Raw genomic sequence first — 17,171 nt, 5'->3', positions numbered from 1 at the left:
ATAGGCAATGGTATAAGCTCATTTGACATACATTCGGGGCGCGAAACAAAAAAATGAAGATCATTACTAGTTAGTTCATAGTCGATATGGTAGCTAAGGTTCGGTAAGGGGAATACATGTATGAGGTATATTTCCTACCCCTTCGTCTTAAGTTAATATAATGAGTAAGTATGTTATCGTTATAATTACTCAACTGATATTATAATGTACGTGAATTATTGTTTATGTGATAAAGTTATGTTATACTTGTATATTTTACGTAATGTGGTTTACGTGAGATATGACTGTGGTACTGTTTGAGATAATAATTGACGTTATAATGCTCACATGATAATGTTAATGTTGGAATACCATTGCTAAGATGTACATTTGGCCAATGTATCATCCGGGACATTATTATTGGAAAGGACCGGACCACATTATTATTTTATCCCGTGTACATGGATGTGAGCTTTGAAATGGGCTCAGCAGGGGGCTCGGCAATTGGCTCCGCCCCGTTTATCCGAATAAAAAGAAAAAAAGAAAAAGAGAAAAAGAAAAAGAAAAAAAGAGAAAAAGATGGTTATCCTGTGTACACGGAGGAGGGCATAGCCTAAGGGAGTCTCTACTCCGCAATGTGGCCATGTTCAATAATAATGACCCAAATTATATTAATTTGAGTTGGAGGTTATGGGAAATATACTCAACCTGTGGTTGGTTGACCCTTTATTTAATTAATCTTTTTCAGGTACAGGAAATAGGGAAGGGCACGAATGAGATTGACGCAAGAAAATGGAATAAGAATAATGTATCATAATATTAAAATATAATCAATAAGACCTGCTACTAGTTATTTGGTTGTATGGAAAAATAATGTAAGCCTTGTATTTCTCTGTATGGGGAAATATGGCGGTAACGCTCTGTAATTTCCGCAGCTATTAATAAAATATACCATTTTGTATTCCTGTTGTTTACGGGGCGTTACAAAAGTGGTATCAGAGCTTAGGCTAAAGAATGAGAAAACAATTAATTAATAAATTATATGGATAAAAAAAAACATAAATTGACCGAGAGATGGGTAGACATCCTAGGAATCATGGGTAACTTATAGGATTTTATCTTATTTATTTGTTTTTAACTTATGTGATTATCTTATTTGACTTAATGATATTGTTTATGTGTCCTTTTAATATTTATTGTTAGTGCATTATTTGATACGGTCCTTGTGGACATATCTTTTTATGTATGTGCACACTTTTAAGATCATAGCTTACAAAAGAAAAAAAGCAAGTATACAGAATTAATAGGTTCAGTCTTACTGCCATGTCACAAGGTTAGAGATATTAGAGGATGCGTGAGAAACAGAGTCGAATTCCACAAATGCAGGGTGAAATGGAGATACTATACTTTAGTCATTTAGACTCCCGAACCATGAAAAATACAATATTATAGAGGTATAATAAATTTATTTAAGTGTCCAACATTAATGGATATACTCCAAAGTAGAGTGCACTAGATTCACTTAACAACGACGTAGGAAATGTCAATGTTTTTCAATAGAGGAATGGTGAAGTATTATGTCCGAGCGAGTTCGAGAAGATTATGAATTTTGTAGTTTACGTTAACTAAGGAGGTGTGATATATGTAGAATATAGATTAACTAAGTTAAGTGACTATCATGATTATCGAAATCCTGGCTGGTAAAAGAAAAGAAAGGGGTTTGTCATATTTGTTATGGAAGAAGAAGGTTATGCCTAACTTTGTGGAGGAATGACAGGCAGACGTTAAGAGTATAGAAAGAAAGTGAATAACGCGAATTTTATTTACGGCCCGGGGACAAGCTTATCATTGGAGGCATATAGGAAAAGGGGAGAAAACAAATAAGAAGCGAGTTGGAACTTAAGTTGAGTAAATTTATGAAGTTAGAATTTTAGAATCATTTCTATATAGTAGACACAAGGAGTGAAGGAGGGAGAATTTTAAAGTTTGGATCAAAAATATTTTGGTTTCAATCCTATATATTGAGGATGTTAGGAAAAAAAAGTATTTGGAGGCTTGAAGATATAAAGTTTTAGGGACTTGTAAATGTTGAAGTGAATAATTATTTCAGTTATGGAGAATGTTGGATTAATGTCTTTGGAGGTCATTAGTGAGCATCACAAAGTCTTATTAGAGTTTTGAATATATTATGGGTTGAGGACTTGGATGATATTATAAAGGGATTTGTGACTAATAGAGTTATACTTAAGTCGTTTGGGTTATGCTAATGAGATTGATATTAGGTTAATTAGAGAGTAAAAGAAAGGAAAAAAAAATTATTTTCATGTCTTTGATAATTTGTATTTGGTGAATAATCTTAAGTTTTTTTTATGGATTGAAATTTGGAAGTTGTTGGTTGTTGATAGTAATTAGGTAATATGCTGGTGATGGTGAAATTTGGATTATAGAGTTTTGATTTAAAGAAAGTATTAGATTAGTGAATGCACTTTTTTTTTATAAGTTATTTGTGATTAAGATGATAAGCTCATGATATCAAGTGATTACATTATTTCATGGATCTATAGATGGAATAATAGACATGATTGAAGGTATCTTGTGGGATTAGGGATGTATTAGGCATTATTAATATGGGTTACTAAATAATTGTGGATTAGTGGAATATTGAGTATTAGATTTATGATGTTTTAATTGGGGAACATTTGAATATTTCATGAAGCCCAAATTGAAAGAGCCCAGTTGAGATGAGACGGTCATTTACTGTTTTAAAGTATCGGTGTTGAAACAGTATTAGCATAAGACAATATCGTAATATTTTGTAGTTGAGATGTCAACTTGGGAATGGAACCTAAGTGGTCCGAGAATCTCATAACGTTTAATAAGTCCGAGGTTCGATTTCTAATAAAAGCCAACAAAAAAAAGGTTACCCAATTTTTATCTTTTTAAACATGATTAACAAGTGTAGTTTATTTAAAAAGTTGTTAAGGCGATAATAAAACTTCTAAGAATATACAAATCACTAGATTAGTAACATGATTAATAATATCAAGAGAGGATTACAAGCAATAACTATTTATTTCATAATATAAACTATAATTATTGCAAATACCGCTACTAATACACATATTAGTATCATTAGCAAGCTAATGAGTGTCTTCACTTCATTAAGAGACTTTGTAGCGGAATTATAAAGCTCATCGGAGGAGATGTCGGGTGATTTATTGGATGAATTATCGGATGATTTATCCATAATTTAGAGAGATTTTTTGAGATTATGGATAAGAAGTAAATTAAGTGGGTGGATAAAATGGTTAATTTTTGTGGTTTTCATAGAAAAAAAAGATATTTAAAAAAAAATGTCGGTAGGCACTGTACTACTGTAGCGTCAGTCAACAGTAAGAGTCGGTGAAACCGTAAATAAGTAGACAATCTATTTATATAGTCAATAAATTAAGTTATATAGAGTGATAATGTATAAGTTAAGAAAAGGGAGAGGAAATTGGTTTGAAGTTAATATTCAGTGCGCCTATTCCTAGACCTAGGCATAGAAGCTAAGCTATTCAGTGACGCCTCTAACCAGAAGTGAGTTTATTCTTGGACAAACTAGGAAATGTGATTGAATATTTATTTAGACAAAAGAAAATGGAGGTTCATATGAGACGAGGTAAACATGAGGCAAGGTGAAATGGTTGTTGTTTCCCATGGATTGTGATATAGATATTCAATCACACTTTTGTAAGACATATGTGATAGTAGAGATACTTAGTGGTAACTGTTTTATTGTTTACCTACCCATAGTTAGACAATCCGGGATTCAAAATGATGATAAAAGGAATTAGATTTAGTTAATTAGTATTGAATGTTTTGAAGATTTTAAAAGATATGAGAACAGAAAAAAAATTAGTTTGACTTATTATGTATGATGATGGATACTATGATTGTGAGAGCAATGAGTGTACCTAATAGTGGAAATTTTGAAAGAAGGAAAAAATAGTACACATGTACCCTATATTAGTTCACCTTTTAAGGAAATTAGTTGTATAAACACATTTGACATATGTGATGACATCATAGAAAGGTACGAGATGTTAGAATTTGTCACAAAATATCTAACCTGTCAGCAAGTGAAAATGAACATTAAAGGCCAGGAGGAAGTTTACAGCCTTTGGACATTCCATCATGGAAATGGGATTCGCTAAGAGTGAACTTTGTGACAATGTTGCCTTTGACACTAAAAGGAATGAATGAGATATGAGTGATTTATTCCGACTAACCAAGAAGGCACTCTTTTTTTTAGCAATCAAAACCACGTGGAACTCGAAACAGTTGGCAAAGAAATATATAAAAGAAATTGTTGGATTACACAGAGTTCCCAAAACCATTGTGTCAGATCGTGACACAAACTCCTTAGCGAAATTTTGGAAAAGTTTCTAGAATGCCCTAGGAACTCGTTTGAACTTTAGCACTGCTTTTCACCCACAAACCGATGGACAAACAGAGATGTTGAGACCCAAGTTAATTATTTAAGTGTTGATGATGCCTTAATTAAAATTAATCTTATTATTTAATTAAGTGCCTCTTAAGTTTTAATCTTATAGCTTAAGAGCTCTAATTGTCAAAGAAGATTGCACAAGGATGATCAAAGATGAAAAAAGTCATAGATTGAGTCATGGTGTTATAAGAGATCATTTAAATTTGGGTTATTGTCTAAGTACAAAAAAACAACCGTGTAGTTCACTGTGACTTAAGAAGAACCGTCTTTGAAAGAAACATTTCGAAAATATTTTAACTCTTGAAAATGGCTTTCCAAACTTTCAACAAACCTTATACACTTCAGAAAAAAAAATGGTTTACTCATTTAAATTGAGAAGGAAGCTTTTGATTTCTTTGGAAAAGAGTTTTCTCATACAAAAAGACACTTATTACCAAAAATGGGTTGATTACTTTTACAAATTTGGCAAGGTTTATGGTTTCCGTGAATACCACCAAATAAGCTCTTTATGGAACAAAAAACCTAACCCATATTTGTTAGTGTGTAAGTAACAAGATTAATTGGAGAAGTAACCTATATTTGTTAGGAGTATGTGTTCTGAAAATTGTAGGAGTCTTGAAAACAACATTTGCCCTTGATCAAGTTTCATATAATAATTATCATGCTAGTATTGAAATGACTCATTTTGAGGTTTTGTATGGGAGAAACTGTATATCTCCAAAATATTGGAGTGATATTGATGAATCAAGGGTCATTGTACCATATTTGATTCGATAACCCATGGATAAAATGAAAACCATGCCATAGAAAATGAGAGTTGCTCAAAGTTGTCAAAAGAGTTATGCTGGACTTAAGAGACGACTAGTGGAATTTCAAGTAGGTGATTTGGTTTTCCTTGAGGTCTCACCTACAAAGGGGTTTAGTAAATTCGAGCAATAGAGAAAATTGAGTCCAAGATATATAGGACCATTTGAGATAGTGGAGCGAGTTGGAAATGTTGCCTATAGACTATCCCTTCCAATAGAATTTTCTAGAATCCATGATGTTTTAACGTGTACTTGTACTCTTAATAAAGTATATTCCCTACCTTAATCACATCATTAACTTACCTCAGTGCGAATTAGAGAGGACCTAACTTAAGAAGAGAAACCGGTTCAAATTTTAAACTATAAAGAGAAGGCTCTACATTACAAAGTTATTCCACTTGTAAAAGTGAGACAGAGGCGACTTGGGAGACAGGACATGATGCAAAGTTGATATCCTTATTTGTTCCAATAAAGTAATACTCCAAGTTTCGAGGACGAAACTTATTTTAAGGGAGATAGAATGTGATACCCTGAGTAAATATCTACTATTCAGTAGATTTAAGTAAATTCTTTATTTGAAAAGGGAAAGAATTTTTTTTATCAAGTAGAGTCGAAAAAGATACGCAAATGAAAGGAATCCATCCTAGAGGGAGATAGTAACTTAATAAAATTCGAAAGGCGTAGTAACCTAGTATAGGTAAGACCTTAGAATAAGAATAAAATATTTCGGTTGGAATCCGACTCAATAATAACTTTACCCGTAAAATTTTTACTAGACCTATCTCAAAGAAAATAACGCGGAAGATAAAATATCTAAGATATTTTACAATTTTTACATAATTTAATGAAATTAAGCACATGGCAAAAATGTTTGAGGAAAATGTTTTATGGTGGCAAAGGTCCCACGTGTTAAGCTATGTTGTAGCATGGCAATTGTTACATTTTACATGGTGAGGAAGATCACCACGTATGAATTAGCTAGGCTAATAAACCGACATTGCAAAACTATAAATAGGCAATGGTATAAGCTCATTTGACACACATTTGGGGCGCGAAACAAAAAAATGAAGATCATTACTAGTTAGTTCATAGTCAATATGGTAGCTAAGGTTCGGTAAGGGGAATACATGTATGAGGTATATTTCCTACCCCTTCGTCTTAAGTTAATATAATGAGTAAGTATGTTATCGTTATAATTACTCAACTGATATTATAATGTACGTGAATTATTGTTTATGTGATAAAGTTATGTTATACTTGTATATTTTACGTAATGTGGTTTACGTGAGATATGACTGTGGTACTGTTTGAGATAATAATTGACGTTATAATGCTCACATGATAATGTTAATGTCGGAATACCATTGCTAAGATGTACATTTGGTCAATGTATCATCCGGGACATTATTATTGGAAGGGACCGGACCACATTATTATTTTATCCCGTGTACATGGATGTTAGCTCTGAAGTGGGCTTGGCAATTGGCTCCGCCCCGTTTATCCGGATAAAAAGAAAGAAAGAAAAAGAGAAAAAAGAAAAAGAAAAAAAGATGGTTATCCTGTGTACACGGAGGAGGGCATAGCCTAAGGGAGTCCCGGCTCCGTAATGTGGCCCTGTTCAATAATAATGACCCAAATTATATTAATTTGAGTTAGAGGTTATGGGAAATATACTCAACCTGTGGTTGGTTGACCCTTTATTTAATTAATTTTTTTCAGGTACAGGAAACAGGGAAGGGCACGAGTGAGGTTGACGCAAGAAAATGGAATAAGAATAATGTATCATAATATTAAAATATAATCAATAAAACCTGCTACTAGTTATTTGGTTGTACGGAAAAATAATGTAAGCCTTGTATTTCTCTGTATGGGGAAATATGGCGGTAACGCTCTGTAATTTCCGCAGCTATTAATAAAATATACCATATTGTATTCTTGTTGTTTACGGGGCGTTACAAATTTGCGTAACAAAAAAACATAAATAGTGATGGAATTGAAATGCCTACTATATGGTAGGATTTGAGAGCCTCAAATATTAACTAGGTAGGAATTGATGAAGAATTGACTTCAATTCCAATCAAAATTCTAGGGGTTGTCAAACGCTCGAAATGTTTCAATTGCGGAATTCAATTCCAATTCTAGGTTCCCAAACATACTATTAAGAAAAAAGGAAAATACAAGTCTCAAAAATCCGAATGGCATACAACAAAACCAAAGTAGTGATAATATCTTAACTCAGCGGAAGCTAAGCTACAAAACATGTGATGACTCTGCACGTCCATATCCCGCGAGCTACATCAACGTCCAAAACCTGCTAAGCTAACTGCTCACCATCCCCAAATGAATCACCACAGTTTTGAAAACAATAAACGGGGTCAGTCAACTGCACAATTAAGAATAAGGATTCACAATAAGCACAATCCAATCAATTGAGACCAATCAATCCTCCAAACTCCAAGAGTAACCAGTAACCGATTACACACCGAAGTGTGTAGCCCTGCCAGATTCCCATCGCAACGGGAAACACACATCGGCAGTGGAGGACCGCAGCCTTGCCCACCAAATCAACACCATTTCCAGAGATTCTTGTACCTTTTGAATCGCTTTCCATGGTGGAATCAATTGTCGTCCTTTCTTTAGCAACTTTCCCCCTTCTTTTCGCCATTGATCCCAAAAAAAAAATAAGCGGAAAAACAATTTTTTTTTTTTGGGGGGGAGGGGGGGGGGGGACAAAAAAGAAAGATAATCGCGAAAGTTTTAAAAATAGGTGGTCATATAAAGAGAGAAAAAAGAAGAGAGGGAAATAAATGAAAGAAAAAAAAGTTTTATATCTATTATGAATATTTTAAATTAAAAAATTCAGAAGTTGTAATCCCCAACAGTTGAGAGTAAAGTTGTCTCACATCGGGAAAATATGGAGCTTGTGATATATTTATAAGAGGCTCTATCCACTACTCTAGTAACAAGACCTTGTGATTTTGGGCTTAAGTGAGGACAAATATGGGCCTAAAGGTGCACATTCCATCTTATTGCAGTTCTGTTACGACGATGGCGGGTCGGATTGTTATAAATGGTATCAGAGCAACCCTGCAACCGTGTGGTGAGCTTGTGGTCAGGATTACTCCGGTCACCCACCTAGCGGGAGAGGATTGTGGGACTTGGCTGCGGTCAAGTTCGATCCCACATCGGGAAAATATGGAGCTTGTGATATCTTTATAAGAGGCTCTATCCGCCACTCTAGTAACAAGGTCTTGTTATCCACCACTCTTATCCACTCTAGTAACAAGGTCTTGTGATTTTGGGCTTAAGTGAGGGCAAATATGGGTTCCATCTTATTGTGGTTCTATTACGACGCTGGCGGGTCGGATTGTTATAGAAGTCTTTTTTTTATCACTTTTTAAATCGAAAAAAAATTCAAAATTAAAACATACTACATAATATCTATTATGAATATTTTAAGGAATGTGCTAAATCCCGCACATCATTTTACTCAATTCTGCACTTAATTACGCCTTATTCCAATACAATTGGTCTCCCTTGTGACGGGTTACCATTTGTGACGGATATTTTGTGAGATAAAATGGTAACAAAATGGGTTAGTGGAGAAAGGGGACCACATGAATAGTGTTGCAGAGAGAGAAAAAGTGGGTACATTGTGAGGTAAAATGGTATCCGTCTTCAGCTTGTGACGGATATGTCATGTCTTCAATGAGAATTTGTGATTCCAATATTACCCCTCTCATTTCTCCTCCTCATCAAATGAGAAACAAGAGAAATTAAAAAAAACTCAAATAATTTTCACCGGCACCCTCCTCCTTCACCGCTCGTCCCTGCGCCGCCGACCACCCCACCACACCCCATCCACGCGACGACCATCCCTTCACACCCCTATCCTCGCGCCGACAGCCCCCTCCCCGCATCTGACCATCCGGATTCAACAGCCCCTCCCCGCAGCCGACCATCCCCAAGCGCGATTTTCTTAATCCACGACTGATTAAGCTTTTTCTAGACACATTATAAACGAAGCTTTTTGTATCAGGACAGAAATTATTTTATTAATCTATTTCCATTTCCCCATCTGATCGTGAGGTCAAAGCCTTATGCTCATACGGTCAGGTTTTGAGTTTTGTGCAAAATTGTAAGAGAAAAGGCGTGCTCTAAAATCACATGATAATGAACTATTTTAACTTTGTGCAAGGTCAACAAGCTTATGCATTGTCATATTTTCTATACAAGTTTCAATAGGTACTTGTATAGCTGTACGCACAGACTGATTCTCTTCCTTGAGTGTAGATGCTTTTTGGATCAGATGTCACTATGGTTGTGCAAGATCAGCATTACGATCCATAATAGTCTAACCATGAAGGGATTGATTAGATTAAAAGAGAAGTCTTTTTTATTCTTATCTAGTATTTTTAATTCTGTTTTTTTTACCAAAGGGCAAATATGGAAAATTAGGGTAAAATGTGTCGGATTTAGCAAACAAGTGTGCGAGATTTAGCATATACGTATTTTGAAATATATTCAATGCTTACATTAATTACTCCATATTGAAACAATAATATAAATTAAGTTATTTAACAATTAACTTAATTGTATTTAGCATTACCCTTATTTTATTTAAATACAACCCACTAGGTTGTATTTAAATACAATCCACTGGGTTGTATTTAGCATTACCCTTATTTTATTATTAAAGGTAATAAAAGTTACTATATAAATAGATTTTTTAATTATGTTTGTAGTTTTTATTACTAAAACTAATATTTTTTTTAAATTATTATTTAAACGTAATACTCCCTACATTCTATTCCATTAACAAGAAGAATCTTTCCATTTCTACCCAATATATAAGATAAAATATATTAGTGTGGTACTGATTTTATTTGTCTTTAAGAGTACATTAAAATTATCAAACTTTTATAAATTTTACAAATGTTTAAGCAAAGAAATTTACGCTTTAAAACATGTGTTGGCAAATGTGAAAAATAAAAGTGACATTTGAAGTTGAATGAATGGAGTATATTAATATTAATATTAATATTTTTAGAAAATTATTGATTTATCTTTGACCCATTTGGATCGAGTGTCAAGCCTAAATTAGCAGGCCACTTCGGGTTGAATAGGTTGCGACTTTCGAGTCGTGTCAGATTTTGATAGGTTTAGTGTTATTCGTTTGTTCTCGGACCTCGAACCCGGTCTAAGCAATTCCTATTTACGAAATCTTCAAATTTTATTCAATCGGTTGGAGCTCGTACCCATTTACGGAGTCCTTCGTTGTTCATTTCACCACTACTTTACCATAATTCCACCACCAATTAAAATTTTGTTCTCTTAATTTATGCAGTTGTTTATAAATATTGTTTCAAAATTAAGTTAGTGAGATAATGGAAATGTTAACGGCAAAATGAGAAGAGATCCCCATCACTAAACTCTCATACTTTAGGTCCTTATCGCTAATTTGCATAATCGGGGTCCTTCTTGTACACTTAACCCCTCTTGCAAAACCAATGAATTTCCAAGAAAAAGTATTCATTTGCCAAGATCATTCCGATTCATTTGAATGAATACTTCTTGTTATGATGGTTTATGAACTTGGCTCTTTGGGTTGTGTCGGGCTGTATCGTCGTCTTGGGTGGTATTGTTGCATGTAGCCAATGGTCCTGGGGGAGTCGGTCGGAATTTGGAGTCTCAGTGTCTTTTCGGGGTGGGTGTTCGTTGGGGGTGCTGTGTTTTGTGGAGGACTTGTGCGGTCCGTTTCCGTTCTTTGGTTGGAGTGTGGTTTTGGTTGTGAGGTCGTGGAGGCGTGATGGGTAGTGTGGAGTCGGCTTGCTGGTTGGGTGGATGCGGTGGATCCTCCTATAACTAATGGTCATTTCCATTTTAGCATGTTTTTTGTTATTTCAAATAATAAGCTCCTGTTGGTTTGGGGTGTCCTGTCGCCTTATCCATGGGTCATGTAGGACGAATGGTACATTGCATGCGGGTCGTGTTGTCAGGGAGATTTTCAAGTGGTTTTCTCCACTGTTACCCAGTTTTTTACTTGCTTTTCAAAGCTACGAGGTCCGGGTCAGTGGGGGTTATGGTCCAAAGTGTAGGATTGTTCTCTCCTTTGGAGACAGATTTTTGTGGTCAGTTATCCGCCTTTTCTTTCTACGTCCTTGGGGCGTAAGTGCACTTTGTTCTCTCTCGTTGGGTCAAGGGCTCGTTGGTTTTCTAATGACGTGTACCACAGCCAAGGAGATGAATCTCCGAGACGCTTTCTTGGGTCTTGTTGCAGGTATTTCTCTGAAGCTATATCGATGAAGACGAGTATAGATGAGTTTATGGGGGCTCGTTGGTTTTCTGACGAAGTTTATCATAGCCAAGGAGATGAATCTCCGAGACCTTCTCCGGGGTCTTGTTGCAGGTATTTCTCCGAAGCTTCATCAATTAAGTCAAACAAAGATGGGTGGTTTCTTTGATCAGCGATGCTCGTCCATTAAAGATTATAGGAGGAGTTGATTTTGAAGGCAGTGTCCAGACTTCCGTCGAACGACATCAACACGTTGCTTTTAACCGATGCAATTACTTTGTCTTTTAAGCTTATGCTACTAGTAGTTCTTTGTTTTATGTTGTTTTTTATAGGTATGGCTTCGTGAGCCGTACCACCACAATGTAATACTTTCATTCCCCACATTGATAATAGTTTTGATAAAATTGTGAATCCGGCCAACATGGTATACATGTCTTACCCCATCAAGTGCGCTTTATAGCTAGCTGGCTAACCAAGCCAACAATAGCTTATAATACAAAGGTCCTTGGGTGCAGAAAAATTCAAGTGAAGTGTATGCAGATAATCATACTTCATAAACAATTTAATAGGAAGAGCTGGTACTAACATGTCGAGTTTGATTTGCCTCACTCATTAACTTGAGATATCTGACATCCTCAACATGACCCTACAAAAATTATGTAGAATAAACCAGACCAATTATACCATCACGGCTGCTATCAACTGAAGGCCATTCAATAAAACAGTGGAGAAGAATAATAAAACAAAAAAAAAAAAAAAAAATTAACTCACAAAGCAAATCATTACACAATTTTGATCTTTGAAGATATTAAGAAATTTTTCGACTCCAGACGAAAAAAAAAAAAAAAAAGAAAATTTGTAACATCTCACATATAACATGCAACTCAAAGCAGTATAGCTGAAGGTATTAGTCAGTTAAATATGCATCGTAAAATAGGTCCGTACCCCACATCCACTTTATCTGAATTTTATGCGAGTAAGAATTTAATAAGTGTGAAGAAAACCGAAAGGAAAGGAGGAAGTGCGTGGATTTGTTCTATGGTTTTTTTTAAAAAAAGCTTACCAAGACATGCAATCAGATATTGCTAAGACAGAATATGTGCTTCCATCAGGGCAGTTCAAATAGACCTGAGTAAAATAGAGGATGAAGTCATCAGCCACATATTATGGCCGCCTTAAGTTAGACGGAAATTTTTGGAACGCATAACGAAAGGCAAATGAAAGATAGTAGCAGCTAAAAAGATACCAGCCGGTATACCCGTTGCGCCACCTGAGAATTAATTGGCTGCCCGATGAATATAATACGATTTCTGACTAATACACTAGACAGGTCCAGAGGCCCTCCTGGAGTAATTACAACTGGCATCATGGGTGGATTACCCTTTTTGGCTTCGATAGGTTTATTAGTGGAGCACAATGGAAGATAAAGGTGTAAGAGTAATCTACAACCCACAAGTCGAAATCTCAAAAACAACCAACCATAGTGGTGTACTGTGTACAGCACGCACATACCACCCACCATTTTTATACATCTGAACTAAAACAGCCAGAAACGTAATTTGAGACGAATGAAACACAACCACGTGACAGAAAACATGAGATGAGACGAAGTAAAGCAGCCAGACAGCAAAAAAAACATAACTGAGGGTGACGAGGTAAAACTGTGAAAGTGAACCATATCTCGTCATACTGCAGCAAGTAATACACATGCACTACAAACAAATTTCTGCTAGTGTGTGTCCGTGTGTCCAAATTACCATCAGAGAGTCTAAGTGACAATATACGCCTACAACTTGTGAACAAAAGTTGCCAGCAAATTACAAGTATGTGAATTCTTCGATTCTTTTTCCCTGAGCTTCTCTCTCAAAAAAATAAAACATGTTTATTGTAAAAGACAAATGGCAGGGTTAACGTAAATCTACTCCATCAACGAGAGAAATTTTTAAGGACAGAAACTTACCTAAGACCAGAATCCAATAGACTGATCAAGCTTTGGAGACAACCCGTTAATTTTACTTGATAAACCTGTAACAAAGAAAATAAATAAAGCAATAACCAGAACAATGCAGCTCAACAACTAGGTAAGTAGTTTAAAAGTTAGCTTCCTCTCGCTTTACTTTTCGAAAGGTTGATCAATACCAAAATGAGGTGACATACATCGGCGACTCAAATAACAGGCACGAGCAAATTGTAACAAGAAGAATATAGCCTTGGTCCAAAATGATAAATGCAGAAAGTACTTATGCTTATCACAACTTTATGTACGCTTTACCAATCTATACAACACAAATGCCAAAAACACATACTCAATAAACAGTGAGCTTTTTCATAAAGACCTTCGAAGATCATATTTCGCCATTCATCCACCATTTGTCCATAAAACGGTCCATTAAATGTACACAATCTCGATTAGTTCAACCAAACATTATTTACCAAAGCGAGGGAGGGCTCTCCGGAACAGGAAGAACCGACAACTGAAACAAGATGCCACACGATTTCACTAAATTGATGATTTCAACCTAACTATTTAGAAGTGGTCAACCACGACCAACGACCTCGATTCAAATAGGTAGCTTAGAGTGTTTTTCAAGGCTGGGACCTAAGGACTCTCTTCTCTGGATGTCAAGTCAGTTCTGAAGGACTGCTGTCGGATTGAAAAGGAACGTGCTTCGACAGAAACTCCAAAAGGAGTTATATGTCCCACATTCCTCGAACAAAACTAAGCTAACTTAAAAGTTAAAATTTAAGATAAGCCAATTTTAAATGACGCTATCTAGCACTAATATCCAAATTGTGCTAAACTAATTCATTCTCAGCTAAATCAAGATGAGGCTACCTTAGCCACTCAAATTACTAACATCACACACAAAATCTCATTTGATACCGTCTTAAGCTTAAGACAAGCTCTATATATGCTATGTGGCTCATTTCATGCTAGCTAAAATGACTGTTGTAACACAAATACGATATAAAACAAGACTAATTCAACATCACAAATCTCCCGACTACGCCTACATTATAACACCTATTTAAGTGAGTAGGAGTACCAAAATAAGCTACTTGATGTTAATCTAATAGAGTAGTAATGTAAATATATAATCACTAAGCAACTTCTTTGATTCTCAGCACTATCAAGAGTAATCTCCATCCTTTTCGACCGAAACTATCTGAACTGAACTAACCTAACCGATAGTGAAGTAAGAATAAAACGAACTGAACCGAAATTAAATTAAATATAGCCCAAAAGAATACGGCCTTAGTCTACTTAAGTCCTTCACATTACTAACATCAAATCTATATAAATGCGTACAAAACAATTATCAAATTCAATCCAGTCTTCACTAATAGGGAAAATGTAACAAAATTGAGCAATTAATAATTAGTACTCCGTACTACGTAAACGAGAAAGATTACGACTAACAAGATGAAGAAGACTCGTTGCAAGGATTATTTGAAACAGAAACAATCAAGGTTCTGCAATAATTAAAACAATTAATGAATAAACGAGTGATTAAGAAGGCCGAGAAGTGTAGAGAGAAGTTTTACCTTCAGCGAAACGATGTCGTTTTGGTGGTGTAAGGAATTGAGGAGTAGTTGAATGATGGTTGAAAATGTCGAAGCCCGCCATTTTCAGATTGCTGAGAAACATAATGTGTCGAAAGAGAGTGGAAGTCGAGTCTTCTGAGACGATGAAACGATGAGAAATACAGTGTCGTCTCCGCCTGCCTTGTCGGTATTCTTTTTTGGGGAAATTATCAGTACTTACTTTTTTTTTTTCACAGTGAGTGACCCACCCCTTATTATAGTTCCATGTAATTGAGGCTACCCTTCTCTTGTTTGCCTCCAACATAACCAAACAAAACAAAACCAACAAACTCTAAAACAATAGGACAATCTATAAAATTAATTAAGAAAAGAGAGGTTGCTACATTTTCGCACCAAAACCTTCAACATCCACATAAGAGGCTAAAAAATGTAGCAAAGGGGCATAACAACAGTTAACTTAAAGCTATTTGTCATAGAAGAATCCCCATAAAAACTATATTATAGATATCTCCGCAGAGCTGCAATGTAACATTACACGCCGTAATAAAAATTTACTTAAAAGCGAAAATCCATGTCAATGTTGCATTCAATTCAATTAAAAGAACAAATATTGTAAAAAAAAAAAAAAAAAAAAAAAAAGAATGGACATGGATCTACCATTAAGACAGCATAGCCTTTTGATCATTATGTATTTTATTTATCAATTCCGCCAAGGCCCAGCCTATGTTACTCTGACTCTTCTAATTCCCTCGCATACCCGTGCCAACACTCGACACTCGGACATGGGTATGACACTTGGACACCTCATTTTAAACCTAATATGCATATTTTTCATAAAATAGCCTAGTCCGATGCTTGGATACATACCCGTGTCGGATACTTCTAAACAATTCTGACCCAGCAACCCTGTGGGCTGTGGCTACAATGAAAAAGAGCAGCTTGAGAGCTCTTTTAATCCACCAAGCTTAACAGAAAATTGATCATCGATTTGTGTAGCACAATAGCACTCATCTTACCTAATTACACTTTTGTTTGGAATTCAGTCTATTTCTTGATTTCCAATCACAATTTGCTTCATCCATTCCCTTCTCTTCCCCTGAAGATCAGTAAACAAGCAAGGTTCAATAAAAATTCACCACTGTTGAACTTCATTATGCATTTTTCTTGGAAAAAAAAAACCTTCAAATTCACCAAATGATATGAACATTAAGTACACAATTTAGAAACAAAGTAATGGCATAGATTTAGGATTATAAAGAGCAGTCTCGGCAACTTCATAAATACTAAGCAAAGTTGAATGGAACATATGCGGATATGCCATAGCCTCCATTAGTCCGTTCAAAAACTTGACTATCAAAACAACAAAGAGCCACCTACCTACATACTCCAGCAAATACTTTTGAAGCAAAGCTTTGTCTTTATCACTAACATTACGAGCAGTGAGCAAGCCGAGAAATAAAGAAGCAGTGTTGGCATCATTAGCAAATCCTTGCCTCCTCATAACATGATGATGATACAAAGCGGTGGCGATATCATTAGCTTTGAGAAATCCTGTAACAATTGTAATGTAAGTGTGTACATTTGGAGGACATCCATTGTCCACCATCTCCTTTAATAATTTTGTTGCACCACCTAACAATCCTTGCCTACATAACCCTTTGATCATTGTAGTGTAAGTAGTTACATCTGGCCGCAGCCCCTTGGCTACAAGATAAGAGAACACCCCTACTGCTTCAAGTAGGTCCCCAGATTCACAAAGACCATTAATTATAATATTATATGTAAAAATATCAGGGGCCACTCCATTTTTCTCCATCTCTTTACGTAAGGAGATCGCCGTATTAATCTGTGTATCCTTTAAAAGTCTGTCAAGCAATAAATTGTATGTGACCACACTGGGTTTCACCCCTCCATCTTGCATATCTTTAAAAAGCTTGAGTGCAAGCTGGAGTCTCTCATCCTTGCACAAGGCAACTATAATGGTGTTATAAGTGAACACATCTGGGGTTATATGGGTTCCTTTAAGATGCATGTCCCGGAGCATCTCCAATGCTTT

General features: G+C 35.5%; 1 protein-coding gene across 4 annotated transcripts; it reads right to left on the bottom strand.

The window, feature by feature from the left end:
• Positions 1-7,374: 7,374 nt before the first annotated feature.
• LOC141611351 (ATP-dependent Clp protease proteolytic subunit 6, chloroplastic-like) lies at positions 7,375-15,698 on the bottom strand. 4 transcript variants are annotated; one of them, XM_074429877.1, is made up of 5 exons: positions 15,116-15,698; positions 12,816-13,594; positions 12,633-12,697; positions 12,156-12,215; positions 7,375-7,597 (listed from the first exon to the last, which is right to left on the bottom strand). In XM_074429877.1, exons 2-4 carry the CDS (start codon positions 13,089-13,091, stop codon positions 12,182-12,184), a joined length of 375 nt encoding a protein of 124 aa, XP_074285978.1. In that variant the 5' UTR covers positions 13,092-13,594; positions 15,116-15,698; the 3' UTR covers positions 7,375-7,597; positions 12,156-12,181. The 4 variants fall into 4 exon arrangements, 2 of the variants coding, with proteins under 2 accessions (XP_074285978.1, XP_074285977.1); XR_012528597.1 differs by lacking the exon at positions 7,375-7,597 and having other exon boundaries at positions 11,971-12,215; positions 12,633-12,958; positions 13,530-13,594; positions 15,116-15,688; XR_012528596.1 differs by lacking the exon at positions 7,375-7,597 and having other exon boundaries at positions 11,971-12,215; positions 13,530-13,594; positions 15,116-15,654.
• Positions 15,699-17,171: the final 1,473 nt, after the last annotated feature.

The sequence above is a fragment of the Silene latifolia genome, chromosome 11 (assembly GCF_048544455.1).
Source record: "Silene latifolia isolate original U9 population chromosome 11, ASM4854445v1, whole genome shotgun sequence".
Taxonomy (NCBI): Eukaryota; Viridiplantae; Streptophyta; class Magnoliopsida; order Caryophyllales; family Caryophyllaceae; genus Silene; species Silene latifolia.
This window is presented reverse-complemented; position numbering and strand designations above follow the sequence as displayed.

What these genes read in the sequence shown, in the direction of transcription:
- LOC141611351 (XM_074429877.1), bottom strand. Translation starts at nt 13,091, where the DNA reads ATGGTGGGTGGTATGTGCGTGCTGTACACAGTACACCACTATGGTTGG. An exon ending in CGCAACGGGTATACCGGCTG is followed by an intron (nt 12,698 to 12,815) that starts GTATCTTTTTAG and finishes TATTTTACTCAG; the next exon opens with GTCTATTTGAACTGCCCTGA. An exon ending in ATATCTGATTGCATGTCTTG is followed by an intron (nt 12,216 to 12,632) that starts GTAAGCTTTTTT and finishes TAATTTTTGTAG; the next exon opens with GGTCATGTTGAGGATGTCAG.